The sequence below is a fragment of the Astatotilapia calliptera genome, chromosome 4 (assembly GCF_964374335.1).
Source record: "Astatotilapia calliptera chromosome 4, fAstCal68.1, whole genome shotgun sequence".
NCBI lineage: Eukaryota > Metazoa > Chordata > Actinopteri > Cichliformes > Cichlidae > Astatotilapia > Astatotilapia calliptera.
In genome coordinates this window covers 35452871-35468265 of record NC_137425.1, presented here as the reverse complement: position 1 = coordinate 35468265, position 15395 = coordinate 35452871, and the positions used below count along the sequence as shown (strand labels likewise).

Genomic DNA, 15395 nt, shown 5'->3' with positions numbered 1-15395 from the left:
ATTTACAATATTTCAACACTGTTTCAGGACATGCTGGAATCCTTATTGCCTCATGTTACAAAAGACAAATGTGGCAGTTTACTGTGACTTGCATGGATTCATTAAAAAAACAAAACATAAACACTGTTAATTTTTTCCAAATGAAATTGATTAAATGATGTTAATTGATGAAAAAAAAATCGATATTGCTTGATCTGACCTCAGCGTTTCCAGTTTGCAGTATTGACTCTTCATCCCAGCAGACAGAAGCTTCACTCCTGAATCCTGCAGGTTGTTGTTACCCAGGTCCAGCTCTGTCAGACGGGAGGACTGGGAGCTCAGGACTGAGGACAGAGCTTCACAGCTTCTGTCTGACAGGTTACAGCCACTCAGTCTGAAATCAAGGTGGAAGGGAGACAAGATCAACCAAACAAATCAGAGCTTTATTGCTTTTTTATTGTTTTTAAGCAGAAATCAGTGAGGTGCTGGTAGATTCTGTTCTTTTGGTTTATTACCCAACAATACACACATACACTAATATTTGTGACTTTTGTAATAGTAGCATTTACAATGCAAAGCAACAGCGATCACAGATTGAAGGGGCCTGAATAAAACTACAATGCAGTGATTTTTAAGATGACCTGTTCTTCCAATTTCCAACAACAGATTTCTCCAACCTTACAGTTAAAAATAATTCTTTATCTCATACTGAATCTTGGTGCACCTCCCCCAGTTTATTAAAATGGAGTGGTACTGAAGTTGCTGTAAGTGATGTGTGATGCCACTGATTTCCTTTCTGATCCAATACAAAGTAAAATTCAGGCTGGTATCTGCGATACTGATGAAAACTATTCCTTCAGAATCAATACAAGACATCATAAGAAAATATGATGTTTTGTATAACATAAAAAGCCTGAATTTTAAAATATTCAGTTAATAATCAAAAACAGATGTGACTGAAAATAATAAAACTGAGAAACATTTTATGGCCATTCGATCCTTTTACAACCATTGCAAGAGCTTGGTTGGCATAGCCGGCAATACGTTGGATAGTAATAAGTCCGGTGGGTGATGGGCTCCACCAGGGCTGCCCTTTGTCACCGATTCTGTTCATAAATTTTATGTTTAAAGGCTGTATCAAAAGTTCATTCAAGTTACAATATTGTGGTCAAAAGTTCTCCTTTTTTCTTTTATACTATACAACTACGCTGTCTCATGGTTTTAGGACATGGATCTGTCATGGAAGAAATCTATGACCACTTTTAATCAACATTTTAAAAATAAACATGATCACAGATTTACTCACAGAGCCTTGTTGGAGGCTTTGACCACTGGCAGCAGCCTCAGAAGAGCCTCCTCTGAAGCAGAGTATTTCTTCAGGTCAAACACATCCAGATCTTCTTCTGATGACAGTAAGATGAAGACCAGAGCTGACCACTGAGCAGGAGACAGTTTACCTGTGGAGAGACTTCCTGATCTCAGGGACTGTTGGATCTCCTCCACTAGAGAACGATCATCCAGTTCATTCAGACAGTGGATCAGATTGATGCTTTTCTCTGCAGACAGATTCTCACTGAGCTTCTCCTTGATGTACTGGACTGTTTCCTGATTGGTCTGTGAGCTACTTCCTGTCTGTGTCAGCAGACCTCGTAGGAGAGTCTGATTGGTCTGCAGTGAAAGACCCAGGAGGAAGCGGAGGAACAAGTCCAGGTGTCCATTTGGACTCTGTAAGGCCTTGTTCACAGCACTCTGGTGGAGAGATTGAAGTTTTAGTTTGTTAAATAGTTTAGACCATGTAGAGGTTGTTTGTTGTTGTTCCAGCAGATTGAGTCCAGAGTTGATGAAGGTCAGATGGACATGAAGAGCAGCCAGAAACTCCTGAACACTCAGATGGATGAAGCAGAACACCTTGTCCTGGTACAGTCCGCTCTCCTCTTTAAAGATCTGTGTGAACACTCCTGAGTACACTGAGGCTGCTCTGATATCGATGCCACACTCTTTCAGGTCTGATTCATAGAAGATCAGGTTTCCTTTCTGCAGCTGATCAAAAGCCAGTTTTCCCAGAGACTCCATCATCTTCCTGCTCTCTGGACTCCAGTGTGGATCTGTCTCAGCTCCTCCATCATACTTGACCTTCTTCACTTTGGCCTGAACCACCAGGAAGTGGATGTACATCTCAGTCAGGGTCTTGGGCAGCTGTCCTCCCTCTCTGGTTTCCAGCACATCCTCCAGAACTGTAGCAGTGATCCAGCAGAAGACTGGGATGTGACACATGATGTGGAGGCTTCGAGCTTTCTTGATGTGGGAGATGATCCTGCTGGCCTGCTTCTTATCTCTGAATCTCTTCCTGAAGTACTTCTTCTTCTGTGGGTCAGTGAACCCTCTGACCTCTGTCACCATGCTAACACAGTCAGGAGGGATCTGATTGGCTGCTGCAGGTCGTGTGGTTATCCAGAGGCGAGCAGAGGGAAGCAGTTTCCCCCTGATGAGGTTTATCAGCAGCACATCCACTGAGGTGGACTTTCTAGGGTCAGTTAGGATTGTAGTTTTGTGGAAGTCCAGAGGAAGTCGACACTCATCCAGACCATCAAAGATGAACACAACCTGGAAGTCTTCAAAGCTGCAGATTCCTGCTTCTTTGGTTTCAGTAAAGAAGCGATGAACAAGTCCCACCAAGCTGAACTTTTCCTCTTTCAGCACATTCAGCTCTCTGAAAGTGAATGGAAACATGAACTGGATGTCCTGGTTGGCTTTGTCTTCAGCCCAGTCCAGGCTGTATTTCTGTGTTAAGACTGTTTTCCCAATGCCAGCCACTCCCTTTGTCAGCACTGTTCTGATTGGTTCATCTCTTCCAGGTGAGGCTTTAAAGATGTCTTCTTGTCTGATGGTTGTTTCTGGTCTGTCTGGTTTCCTGGATGCTGTTTCAATCTGTCTGACCTCATGTTCATCATTGACCTCTGCAGTCCCTCCCTCTGTGATGTAGAGCTCTGTGTAGATCTGATTCAGGAGGGTTGGGTTTCCTGCTTTAGCGATGCCCTCAAACACACGCTGGAACTTCTTCTTCAGGGTGGATTTAAGGTTACGATGACAAACTGCAGCTTGAAGTTCTGAATGAGAAGAAAAATAAACACTCAATTCCAAAAAGAACTAATCTTTAAAACATGTTGCTCCATCTTCCATCTCTGGAAAATGTCTCATTTATCCAGCAGCTTAAATCTTTAGATAAATCCTCTTACTGTGCTGCAGACGGTCAGCCAGCTCCTCCTGCTTCATTCTCCTCAGGAAGTCCACTGTGATCTTCACAAACGCCTCTCTGCTGCTGCTCCTCTGACTCTCTAAGCATTCTGGGTAATCTGGACTCAGAACCTTCTGGATCTTCTTCAGCTCGTTCTTCACAAAAGTGATGATGTTGTCCTCCAGCAGCTGGAACAGAATATTTATGAATGAGCCAATCAGACTGAAATCATGGAGCCAAACATCAGATCAATGTTGGACACACTGACGATCCACTGGTCTACAAAGAGCAGCATGGAGATGACTGTGAACAGAACAGATGTAACAGTAGTTGTTGTACATGTACAGACCATAAATATGGAGTCCAGCTGTGTTTGATGCTGCTGGGCAGACTGACCACTGGGAACCTCTGAGCTCTGCTGGTCCACTCTGTGGAGGAACCATGAAGGATTAGATCAACACAGGATAAAGATCCAGGAGTTTCTGCTCAAATAACTTCATCTGAATCAAGTCTGTCAAGTTTTAAACTCTCAGATTGTGAACATATCAGTAATTTTCAGTCTGTTTTCATGGACGTCCTTTCAGTGGTGATGTCAGGGATGATTTTGAAGAAGCTCATTAAACTGAACCATCAGCAGATCACTGCTCCAAAACCAGAACATGATCCGAGTCTCCCTCCACCACCAGAACACCAGCTTTACTAACGTGGTAGATCAGTGTAGTACAGATCAATAACTGATGAGTCATTTGATCAAAATCACTGAGTGCTTCACGTCTGACCCTCTGATGCTTCTGTAGACATTTTGCATATTTAATGAATGTCTGACAGTTTTACATTCATTCTATGAACACAGTGGAAATGTTGTGTTATAGTCTCCATGTTGTTTCCAGCATCATAAATTCTTAAGTTCAGAAAATTTGATTCTTTCTTCACAGCTGAAAAACAACAACATTTATTCTCTATTGAAATCTGCATCGTCCACTCCAAAGGTCACAATCTGAAGGTAACATCTGGTTTTGTTCCCTGTGGTTAACTCTGAGCATCAGTATGGTGGGATTTATCCACTACATCCACACCACTGTGGTTCAGTGTTGTCCTGATGGAGTAACAGCAGCCAGTATGATCCAGGCTTTAGCTGCTGGGTCTCTGTGTGACCTCTCAGACTGTTTAACAGATCAGACACAAAGAGAATCAGAGCAGCTCTGTTCTTTAAAGACAAACATGAACCCACTCAGGTCACACTTTCCCCACAGATATGAGCATCACTGTCCTCAAACAGCAAATGACCAAGTCGAACATTTGGATCTTTTCTCTTTCATTGTTTTCTTTTTAATGAATCTTTGTAACAATCTGAGGATGTTTCAGGTCATATTTATCCAGGAAACACAAACATGTAAAGGAGTCATCACAGCTCTCTGACCTCGTTGCTCCAGGTTCACCACTGAAGTCTGGAACGTTGCCTTTGGACCGGTCGCTCCTCACAGACGGACAGCTGGACCCTGCAGACTGTGACCTCTGACCTCTGCAGACACAAACATGATTGAAGCAGCTGTGATCACACAGACTGCAGATAATGCAGCTGTTTCCTGTCAGTAACATCCTCTTAGATTAGAGTTCAGCTTTTTACAGGAAAACTGGACAAAACTGATTTTTGTTACAAACTCATTTTCATTTCCTCTCAGCTCACAAACACAGTCAGACAATCAACCAGAGTCAACACTGATTATAATGTCAGTGCAGAATTATTTCTGTTACTCAGTGAGTTCAGCTCTCTGACCTCGTTGCTCCAGGTTCACCACTGAAGGCTGGATTTAGATCTTTGGACCGGTCACTCCTCACAGACGGACAGCTGGACCCTGCAGACTCTGCTCTGTCCTCCTCTTCCTCCATCATCGTCTTCAGTCAGTCTGAGAGGTAAACCACAAACACTCAGTGAGTTCACAATAACAGGAGGAACTGAGTTACAGTCGCTGACCTCTGACCTGTCATGTGACCATGAAACCAGGTCAATATATCTGTAGGTTCAGTCATCCAGGTCATGTGATCTAAGGAGCTTGGAGAGAAAAGAGACGTCTTTAAGTTTCTGGAAGACGTTTCATCTGAGAAGCTTCTTCAGCTCTAAAACCAAACGGTGGAGAGTCCCAGATATTTAAACCTGAGAGGGAAAGAAAGCATGTCGCTGACCCACCACTGATGTTATTTCAAGGAGGAAACTGAGAGCCTTTGCACCAGGAGCACAAACATCAGCTCCAGCAATGATCCACTGATGTGTTTTTATTCCATGTATGAATGTTGTTATTGACAGAGATGACGTTTGTGTGTCAGTGATGCAGTGACTGTTGTTGTTACCTGTACAGGCTGGTTAGACTCTATGAAACAGATCATACAGATCTCTGCATGTTAGAAGAGACTATTAAAGGTCATGAATGAGACAAAGGCAGGGAGGCGTCCTTTACAGCTAAACAGCAGAGTGAGAGAACAGCCAGCACCTCTACATTTATCACATTATACAGCACATGTATGATACTGACAGGGATGAGAAGAATTTAGTGATTCTGATCCCATCATTGATATTACTTATTGATTCTCAGTAGCTCTGCTCTGACAGTCACCACCATCACTGAGCAGCATATCAAAGACATTTGTGCACATTAACTGCATGTTGTGGCTCAAATGTTTGTGCATGTTGGAGGCATTTCCTCTTTGTTGTGATCAGTGTTGGTCATTACTCAAAACAGTCATTATTACACATATTACACAGAACACTTTGATTAAAAGTAATGGAGTACGTTACTTCATTACTCCTCATAACATTACTTTGATGTTACTGTGTGAAATGAACAAATGAGCATGTAACAACATAAAGCTGAGGTACAGCCCCACACACCAACACAGATCCTGATGAGGTCACGTGATGTTTCTCTGAGTGTTTATGAACACAAATCAAAGATGAAACAGCACAAAGACACTTCAAAGTGATTCTACTGTAGAAACATGAACAGGTAGAAACCTGCAGCCTGACTGCTCATCACTTTGTTACCTGTTCAAGTTCAGCAGCAGCAGCTCACTTTATCACGGTGCTGGTCTGGGGTCAGTGTTTACTCAGCTTTAACCTCACTCTGGGTTCTTGGCTAGCCTAGCTTTAGCTTAGTGTTAGCATGCTGTGTGCTAGCTTAGCGTCAGAGCTCTGCAGGTGTCTCGTGTGTAAATATTAATCACAGTGACAGTAAAGGAGGTAAAGGGCTGTGACGTCATCACGTACGCTGCGTCCTCTGTGGGCTCTGAGTGAACTCAAAGTACAAACTACAAGTACACAAACACGAACGTAGCTCAGAGTGGCGGACACACTCGGCCTCGTTGGTCCAGCTGTGAGTCCGTTACCGTGAACTATGGAGCGGCAGATTTGTGCTGAACTAAGCTGCACACAGCTGATGTTAGCCAGGAAACATTACACACTGACTTTAATGGAGAGACCGGAAATACAAACACACACAGTTTGTTGTGTGAAGAAATCAAACACGAGCTGAACAAACAGTAAAGTTCCTAAAGACAAACTGTTAAAGGAGGAAACAAAGCAAACTTACAGTTTCTTCACACCAACAACAAGCTCCACTCCACACCTGGACACTAAACACGGACACACAGGTGAGCTGCTTCCTGGAAGGAGGCGGGGCTCCACCTGAAACTCAGCACAGGTGGGAGGGGCTCAGCTCTGTGTGTGCTGATGTGTTAACTTTAAAAATATGCCGTCTGACTGCTCAGACTGAGTCAGAGTAAAGTTCACATGCTGACGTGTGGAGACATTTAGTATTTAGTATTTAGTATTTATTTATTTATTGTCATTGTCAAGAACAATGAAATTGCGTTTGGGGCTTCCATACAACCCAAAAAAAAGAAGAAAATAATAAATACCCCTTAAAACCCAAGTGTACATATTTAACCCAGTGTGACTCCAATGCAATAAGACAATCCTTAGCAATAATGTTCGTAGAAATTCAGACAAAGACCTGAGAAACATGACAAAATACAACAATGCAACCCATTCAATATTATTGTACTGTGAGATATGATATCAGATATGATAGTTATCTATTTAAGAAAGAGGGGGGGGGGGGGGGGGCAGGAGGGGGAAGAGAATAAAGATATGATGCACCAATGCAGACCAGTTCATTGCTATTAAGAAGTTGGATATGGTTATTGTCCGTGAGAGGGGGGCAGAGAGTTCAGGAGCCTCACAGCCTGTGGATACAGGCTGTTGGCCAGTCTGGATGTTCTGGCCTGTATAGACCTGTACCTTCTCCCTGAGGGCAGCAGATGGAAAAGGTGGTGCGCAGGGTGATGTTGGTCCCGCAGGATACTGTGCACCCTCCTCAGACAGCGAGTGGGGAAGATATTACTGATCTCTGGCAGACTTGTTCCAATAATTCTGCCAGCTTCTTTCACCACCCGCTGGAGTGCTTGCTGATCGGCCTTGGTGCAGCTGGGGAACCACACTAGAAATCCATACGTCAGAACGCTGCTGATGGCACAGTTGTAGAAGTTCAACATCAGAGATCTGGGAATGTGTGCGCTCCGCAGTCTCCTCAGGTAGTAGAGGCGCTGTTGGGCCTTCCGTACAACTGAGGTGATATGGTTGCCCCAGGACAGGTCCTCGGTCACAGTTACCCCCAAGAATTTAAAACTGCTCACCCTCTCCACCGCCTCACTGCCAATGAAGAGAGGCAGATGGTTGTTATGACCCCTCTTCTGGAAATCTACAATGATCTCCTTGGTCTTTTTGGTGTTTAAGACCAAGTTATTGTCGTGGCACCATGACTCTAGTTGTTGCACCTCTGTCCTATAGTTTGTCTCATCATTGTTGGATATAAGTCCGAGCACTGTAGTGTCATCTGCAAACTTAACAATGAGATTGGACGCGCAGGAGGAAATACAGTCATGGGTGAAGAGAGTGTATAGCAGAGGGCTCAGAACACACCCCTGAGGGGCACCGGTGTTGACCACAAGGGTGGAAGAGGTGTTCTTACCCACTCTGACACTCTGTCTACGGTTAGTGAGGAAGTCCACAATCCAGTTGCACAGAGAGGAGTTAAGTCCCAGTTGGTGGAGTTTGGGACGTAGTTTGTATGGCCGGATGGTATTAAAAGCTGAGCTGTAGTCTACAAAGAGGAGCCGTGCATAGGTGTTCCTGTGTTCCAAGTGCTTCAGTAATGTGTGCAGCACTGTGGCGATCGCATCCTCGGTTGACCGGTTCTCACTGTATGCAAACTGGTGCGAGTCCAGGGATGGTGGAAAAGCAGCTCTGATGAAACCTTGTTGTAGCTGCAGGTGTGAACACACTGATCCCAGATCAGCTCTGCTGTATTTGTAACATGAACATTTCTGCTGCAAAGCTTCAAATGTTCAGCATGTTTCTCTGTTTCCAGTCTATAGATCCAGTCACACTTTCTACCTTCACCTGTGCAGTAAAGACTGAGAGCAGAGCTGAAAGCAAGCGTCCAATCAGTGAGCAGCATCAACACCTGAGCTTCATTCAGACTCTGTTATTGAAGATGTTGTTGGTACAAAGTTCATCTGCTGCTCACATGAATCCATGAAAGATTTATTTCACTGATGTTTCTTCAAAGCTCATTTCAACCTGTTGAAGTCATGAATGAAAGTGCAGACTGAGAGTGGATCACATGATGTTTGAGGTGTGTCATGTGACATGTTCAGTATTGTCACACATGTCTAGATTGTCCCTGATATCATAGCTGCTCAAACACTGATGATTATATTTGAAGCATTATTCCTGATGGCAGCAAAGTTTGAATGGAGCTCTCTGTCTGTGCTGATTTGTCGCCCTCTGGAGGTCAAAGCACAAACTGCATGATGTCACTGTAACCACCACAGAGACAGGAAGTGTTTTTATGACTGAAACACTGAAATGATGCTAACGGCTGTCGTTAGGCTCACTGACAGCAGTGCTGATGTGTTCATGTCAAACACTGGCTCAGGTCAGACTCCTTCATCCTTCTCCAGCGTGAGGCCGCCCTCAGACCCACAGGAGCTCTGACCTTTGACCTCCTGACCCTAACCATTTTAGTCTTGTTGCATCTGCAAATCCATCCAAACTGTAGCCGAGCAAAAGAAGCTGGAAGTTGTTCTATGAATGATGTTGTTGAAGGAGCTTGGAAAGAAAAGCGTCTGGACTTCTTTAAGTTGCTTGAAGAGGGACATGGACGTCTTAACGCCCACTCACATCCTGGGACATTTGATCACAGGAAATCACATGATAGCGTGGGGCTAGATCTCACAATGGGTTCACCCAAAACCTTGGCTGATTGAGACCCACACCCGTTCTCACACCGTGGCTCGTGTGATTAGGTAGAGGATCAACAGGGGCTCCGTGTCCCTGAATTTAAACTGAATCTAAACACACCGTGCACAACGCCAAGTTAGATAATGGTTAAAAGAACAAGATAAGAATAAATAAAAAGATAAAATAAGGATAAAAAATAACTTAAAAAAATAAAATAAAAAGATAAATAACTGCAAATAAGTACAAATAAGTAACTGAAGACACGTGTGGTCTGCAGATGTCGATGTACATGGATGTACATGGAGTTTAATGTGCAAAATGAACTTAGTGTGCAAAGTGACCTGATGTGCAAACTGCAGTTTGAGGTCGGTCAGCTGTTCAGGAGTCTGATAGCAGTGGGGAAGATGGAGTTGTTGAGTCTGGATGTTCTACATTTCACACTTCTGAACCTTCGTCTCGAGGGCAGAGGTGTGTCTCTCCTCTGGACTCTGTGATGGTAGCTGCTCTGCAGAGAGGGCAGCGGGGTCCTGATGATCTTCTCCACAGTTGTTATCACTCTCTGCAGGCGTTTGCGGTTTGCAGTAGTGCTGCCGTACCATGCAGTGATGCAGCTGTCAGGCTGCTCTCCACAGTGCAGCTGTAGAACCTGCTGAGGATCTTGGCCAACATACCAAATTTCCTCAGCCTCCTCAGGAAATACAGCAGCTGCTGAGCCTTCTTGACCAGCTGTGTGAGTTTGAGTCCCTCACTGACTCAAACTCCTTCAGTGACACTTGCAGCCTTGCAGATTAGTTTGCTGATCCTGATGCATCTCTGGAGCTGATGCTGTCCCCCAGCAGACAACAACAACATAGATGCTCTCACTAGTCCACTTTACCCTCTAATCACATCTCTGACATCTGCAGGTTGCTCCATAGAGACTCTTGTGCAATGCCAGGTGTTTGTGTTTGTCTGTAGGTACACATTAGATATGACCATAGACGCACACACACAAGTGAACACAGCAGCACAGATGGTTTCCACCTGCTTCCCTCTTTCTTCACACAACTGTGAGGATGATGAAGAGGTTTCAGGACGAGGTGGTCAGCAAGCACAGGATAAAGCAGGGCCATGAAACTCTCTGGTGCAGCAGATGTTTAATCAGACTCAGCTTTAGGCTTCTTTTCCCACCTGGCAGCAAAGTAACAGCTTCACTAATGTGAACAGTCACAATGTTAAACGTTTCTATATCTTCATATATTTTTATCTGTTGATGCTGCAGAATAAAGTCTGTTAACAGAGTGCAGGATGTGTAGAGCAGGTCCAGCTCTCCCTTTACTGTGTCCACTTTCATCAGCCCCTGTGAAGTGACACAGAGTGCATGTGTGTCTGTCAGCTGTTGTTTGTTGTGAAGGATGGAACAAATGAACACACACTTTTAGAGAAATCTGAAAAAGCAACACGTGCTTGGGCTCCTTCTGTGCTCGTCTTCATTAATGCTGATCTTTCTTTCCTGTTTGTTCTTTGGCACAAGCTTCAGTCTTTTCTCCCAGGGCTCCTTCACACTTAGAAACACACCTACATTCATTTATACACAAACATCATGAAACAAAGGCTTTGTAAAAGAGGACACGAGATCCTCTCTGAACAGCACATTCATATCAAACACAGGACTGAACAGGATATACTGAGTCTGTGCTGTTTTCATTGTTACTTGCTGAGTATTTTTCCAGTGTTTGAAATGTGACTCAAGTCTGATTCTTCTACTGTGTGTGAACTCTAAGCAGCTGCATTAAACAGCTGCTTTTCAAACCAGGCTCAATCCTATGACTCTGTGAATGTAAACTTTTGTCACCTGCATGAATAACAATCCTTGATCTAGTCAGGACTGCAGTGCTCCTGTGATCCCAGCTTATAGATGGAGGCTAGCATGAGAGGCTCAGCAGCTAAAGCAGCACACCTGGGTCTCCCAGCCTATTAAAAGCAGCCCTTTGCTTCACCTGCTTCACTAAACATTATTATTATTATTTAAGCAGAGTGGTGTGATTGATGTAGGCATTGCTGTGTGACAGGAGGACTTTTCTTGAAACAGCTCGTGTGACGTGAGCTGACGTAAAAACAGTGATGTTAGCTTGATTCTCTTGGCTAAAACTATTTTAAAAAGAGGGTCAATCATGCAAATCTGCCAATAGAAGCCAAAGTTACAGCCCCTCAGAGTTTAAAGAGAAAAGGCCCGTTTCCAACACTCGGTTGTGCAAAGGGAAACAGGCCCACAGTGCCTGAGTGTGTGAGTAATTCTTCAAATAATATTCAAAAGCAAACATTTTTAAGCATGTAAATAAAATTCAATCATTTCTGCTCTTCAATACCTAAGAAATGAAAACTGGCAGATGGTCCCAAAATGTGAAACGCCTGGCTATCTGTGCATTTAGTGCTGCAAGTTTTCACTGTTTACCTTCAGAAGCATAAATCTCTGCACAGATAATGTTCATATGTGGATTCCTGGTTTTCTGCAGTTAATTGTGACCCAAAGCGTATTTTTAAAGTGGTTCCAGGCAATAAAGTCTAAAAATAAATACATCTACTTCCTTTTTCTGTGTTCCAGCCTCAGTGACTCTGACACAGTGCTGTAATATTTACACCTCTGATGAAAACAGAGTTTGTAGTTGCAGAGAAATACTCGACTCATTTTGGGCATTTACGAGCAGGAACCTCAGAAAGCCCCTCGCTGCTTCACTGGTTAAGAAGCAAAGCAAACATTAGTTCACAGTGATGTTAATTAAGGCCCAAAGTTTAGGAACGAACGTCAGCACTTCACTAATGAATGTAATGCTGATTCATGTGCTTGTTTTGTAATGTGCATGTTGTGCGTTGCTATTTCCCATATTCTTTGGCACTGATAGATGAAGAGTCTCAGGCAGGACCGAGGCTGCCAGCTGCTGACAGTGAGCAGGGAGAGAGCAGCAGAAGCTGGGCAAGAGCAGGGCACCTTCAGCCCCCTTCATCAGTCAGAAATCACTGAGACGCAGTGTTGTGTGTACTGCAGTCGGACAGAAGGAAAAACTTCCTCCTGAAAACATTTTCATCCTTCCCAAAAGTGTTTGAGTCAAATGTTACAAATATATAAATACAATAAAACACAGGGTCTTACATAAAATTAGTGATGCAGTTGTGCACTGAGCACCTTTCCAATGTTCCTTCCTCAGATGAGTCCAGCTGCTGAACACATTAACATCTGTATGTAAATGTAGCCGAGAACCAACCTGAGCACTGCTGGGAAAATACAAAGGCAACCATCAAAGTGCTGTATTATCTTATTTATTCTGAATGTTGACTTAGATCCACACCACGATTTATGAAACTATAGAACTAAAATAACAACAATCGTCTGCTTCTTTAAAATTTCTTTCATTACATCAAACCAGTGAAAACTGAAAAAAACAAAGAGCTGTTAGCATGTTCAGACCAACTTTGAGACAGAGACTGTAAAGTTCTGCACTTTAAATCCTGCCTGTGTTCCTGCAAATGATTCACACTGAAAGTATCTTAGTTTAGTATTGAGTGAGCCACAAAGCAGCCTGATAGCTTTAAAACAGGAAAAGTAAATGAAATTGACAGTTTCAGTGTAGCTGGATCTATTATTGGGGGGTCATGACCCCCGTAACCCTGCCTGGTCCTGAGGTCAAATCCACCATCTTTGTTTCAGTGCTTCATGTTCTCCCGTGTTTGTGTGCGTCCTCTCCGGTACTCCGGCTTCCTCCCACAGTCCAAACACATGCAGTTAGTGGGGTCAGGTTAGCTGTGAGTGGTTGTGTCTCTGTGTTATTCCACCTTAATCAATGACTTCCTGTTAGCATGAAGTGCTTCTGTAGGACTGATGTCATTTTCATGGTTGGATCATTTAAATGAAGCTGGACTCAGATGCAGTAAATAAGCTGATTGATCATTAATGAATAAAGCTGGTCAAACACATCACGTGGACACATGTGATTGTGTGTTGTATTGATCCCAATGCTGGTATCAGTCCTGGATCAATAACACTGGATGGATGCGTTCAGCATGGAGCCCTGAGCTGTGTTACAGACAAACATGGAAACTGACAGGTCTGTGTCATTCACAGTCTGTAACACTTCTAAACAACAGAGGCTGACCCAAGTGCCTCAGAGCCAGGCACGCTCACATCACAGCTCTCTAAATAAGCCAGTTTCAAAATAAGAGCTGAAAGCTGTGTTTGCTTGTGTTAGCTTATTATTGTGGAGACTAACATTCAGTGATCATGTGTTCAGACTCATAATGATTACTCTCAGAAATCCTGATCTTTGTATTTACTGTGTGTTGGATCAATAACTGAGATTCATGGTATCACACAGCTGTGCTGCTGCTGATGTCAGCACATCTGGAACAATACGAGGTATCTGCTAGCAGACTGAGCAGGACGTGAGACCTGTGGACTGTTTAAAGCTGTCCCTCCACAGCTCACTCAGACCTGATCCACACCTCAGTGATATTCTCTGACTTCCTCAGTAGAGACAGAAACCATTCAGATCTGGGACCATCAGCTGACTGATGATGTCACACAGACTGTGTTTTTCAGGAACAGTGATTCTGATGTGAGCCTGCTAGCTGACAGCAGACCTGATGAAAGCACATGTTCACATCTGTGAGGACAGACTGGACTCTTTGACTGCACCTTGGTTCTCCTCAGAGGTCTGTACAGGAGCATGTCCACCCCCACTGAAGATCTCAGTCACTGTGAAACATAGAAAGCTGCTTGTGTGGCCTCTGCCTCACATGTAGATACAGCTACAGGTTTCTCTGTCAGTCAGACTGAAACAGTGTCCTGATGCTGCATCATTCAGCTCTGTGCCCCAGTCAGCATCACTGGGAGCTACCAGTGTTTCTGCCCTTTTCCTGTAACACTACACTCAGCACAGGCTCAGCTGGTATCCAGTGTTGGACTTTGGCTTCAGCTGCTGTGATAGATCCTCTAACATAGATCAGCTCTGCTACATGTTGTTAGATAAGTGCAGCTGCTGTCATGTCCTGATGTTTCTCTGGCTCAGCAGCTTCTCCATCAGAGGTTCACATGGAGCTGATCCAGTATCTCCAGTAACGGTGTTCTGTGCCTCACTGGTTCATCCTTCTGTCTGTGTGACGTCAGTCAGATGTTGAAGTTAAACTCTGTAATCTTCACTGTGTCACAGAGTTCAGTGAGTCCCGTTATTCACAGTATCAATCAGATCATCAGAGAACAGCTGATCAGCAATCAGTGCTGCCAACAGCGCCTCCTGTGGTGAGAGGATGCAATAATGCAATGTAGCATTTTTCCACTCAACACTTGCAGTCATGGAAACTGTCTGTTGGATCTGTGTGACGTTGCTTTCTTGGTTAGAGTTCCTCACAAATGTCCAGATGATTCTTCTAATGAGGCGTCGACCATGTTTGCAGCTCTTTGGAAGAAAACGTCGCCCTTTGCCATCCTTACTTTTCTTTGACTTCTTCAAATGCAGCTGAACTCCAGCTGGTATTTTCTTGGACTTTGCAGCTGTTTCTGGTCATCAGTTCATTCCTGCAAACCTCTGAAGCTGAACAACAATGATGCTGCATTGCTGGCTGATCCCAAAAGGTTGATTCTGTTCATCTGGACGTTTTCAGAAACGTTTGCTCACTGATCAGGTGACTTCTTCAGTCTCAGCTGACTGCAGCTTTACAAGCTTACAAACAGCACATTTGCACAATGACTGAAAGCAGCAGCACCTGATATATATGATACTAATATAATACAGATACATATATAATCCATACTAATGATGAAGGAACTGAGCTCACAGTCCATTGTTCATTCAGTGAACTACTCAGTTTATTTTGGGCCTCAGAAATGCTCACTCTGTTTGTACATCACTG

General features: G+C 43.8%; 3 protein-coding genes across 3 annotated transcripts in view; all 3 read right to left on the bottom strand.

The window, feature by feature from the left end:
* Positions 1-5: 5 nt before the first annotated feature.
* On the bottom strand, positions 6-3114 carry LOC145428412 (protein NLRC3-like). The gene is made up of 2 exons (XM_080300574.1): positions 1286-3114; positions 6-373 (listed from the first exon to the last, which is right to left on the bottom strand). The coding sequence occupies exons 1-2, from the start codon at positions 2707-2709 to the stop codon at positions 151-153; spliced, it is 1647 nt and encodes a 548-aa protein (XP_080156700.1). The 5' UTR covers positions 2710-3114; the 3' UTR covers positions 6-150.
* A 75-nt stretch (positions 3115-3189) lies between these two features.
* Positions 3190-15395, bottom strand: part of LOC145428494 (uncharacterized) — a 38804-nt gene continuing 26598 nt past the window's right edge. The window contains exons 5-7 of the mRNA XM_080300706.1: positions 4635-4736; positions 3564-3642; positions 3190-3402 (exon numbers count right to left, since the gene is read on the bottom strand). Of these exons, the coding sequence (XP_080156832.1) occupies positions 3190-3402; positions 3564-3642; positions 4635-4736 (394 nt within the window). The remainder of the gene's footprint in view (positions 3403-3563; positions 3643-4634; positions 4737-15395) is intronic.
* Positions 12794-15395, bottom strand: part of LOC145428409 (protein NLRC3-like) — a 20870-nt gene continuing 18268 nt past the window's right edge. Inside the window, exon 6 of the mRNA XM_080300556.1 lies at positions 12794-15395. This exon is cut by the window's right edge and continues 782 nt beyond it. The gene's annotated coding sequence lies outside the window, so the exon portion shown is untranslated.

Excerpts from the sequence above, each read along its gene's own strand:
- LOC145428412 (XM_080300574.1), bottom strand. The coding sequence starts at position 2,709 with ATGTTTCCATTCACTTTCAGAGAGCTGAATGTGCTGAAAGAGGAAAAG. Across the intron at positions 374-1,285 it reads AAAGCCTCCAACAAGGCTCT|ACTGAGTGGCTGTAACCTGT; the intron begins GTGAGTAAATCT and ends CCTTGATTTCAG.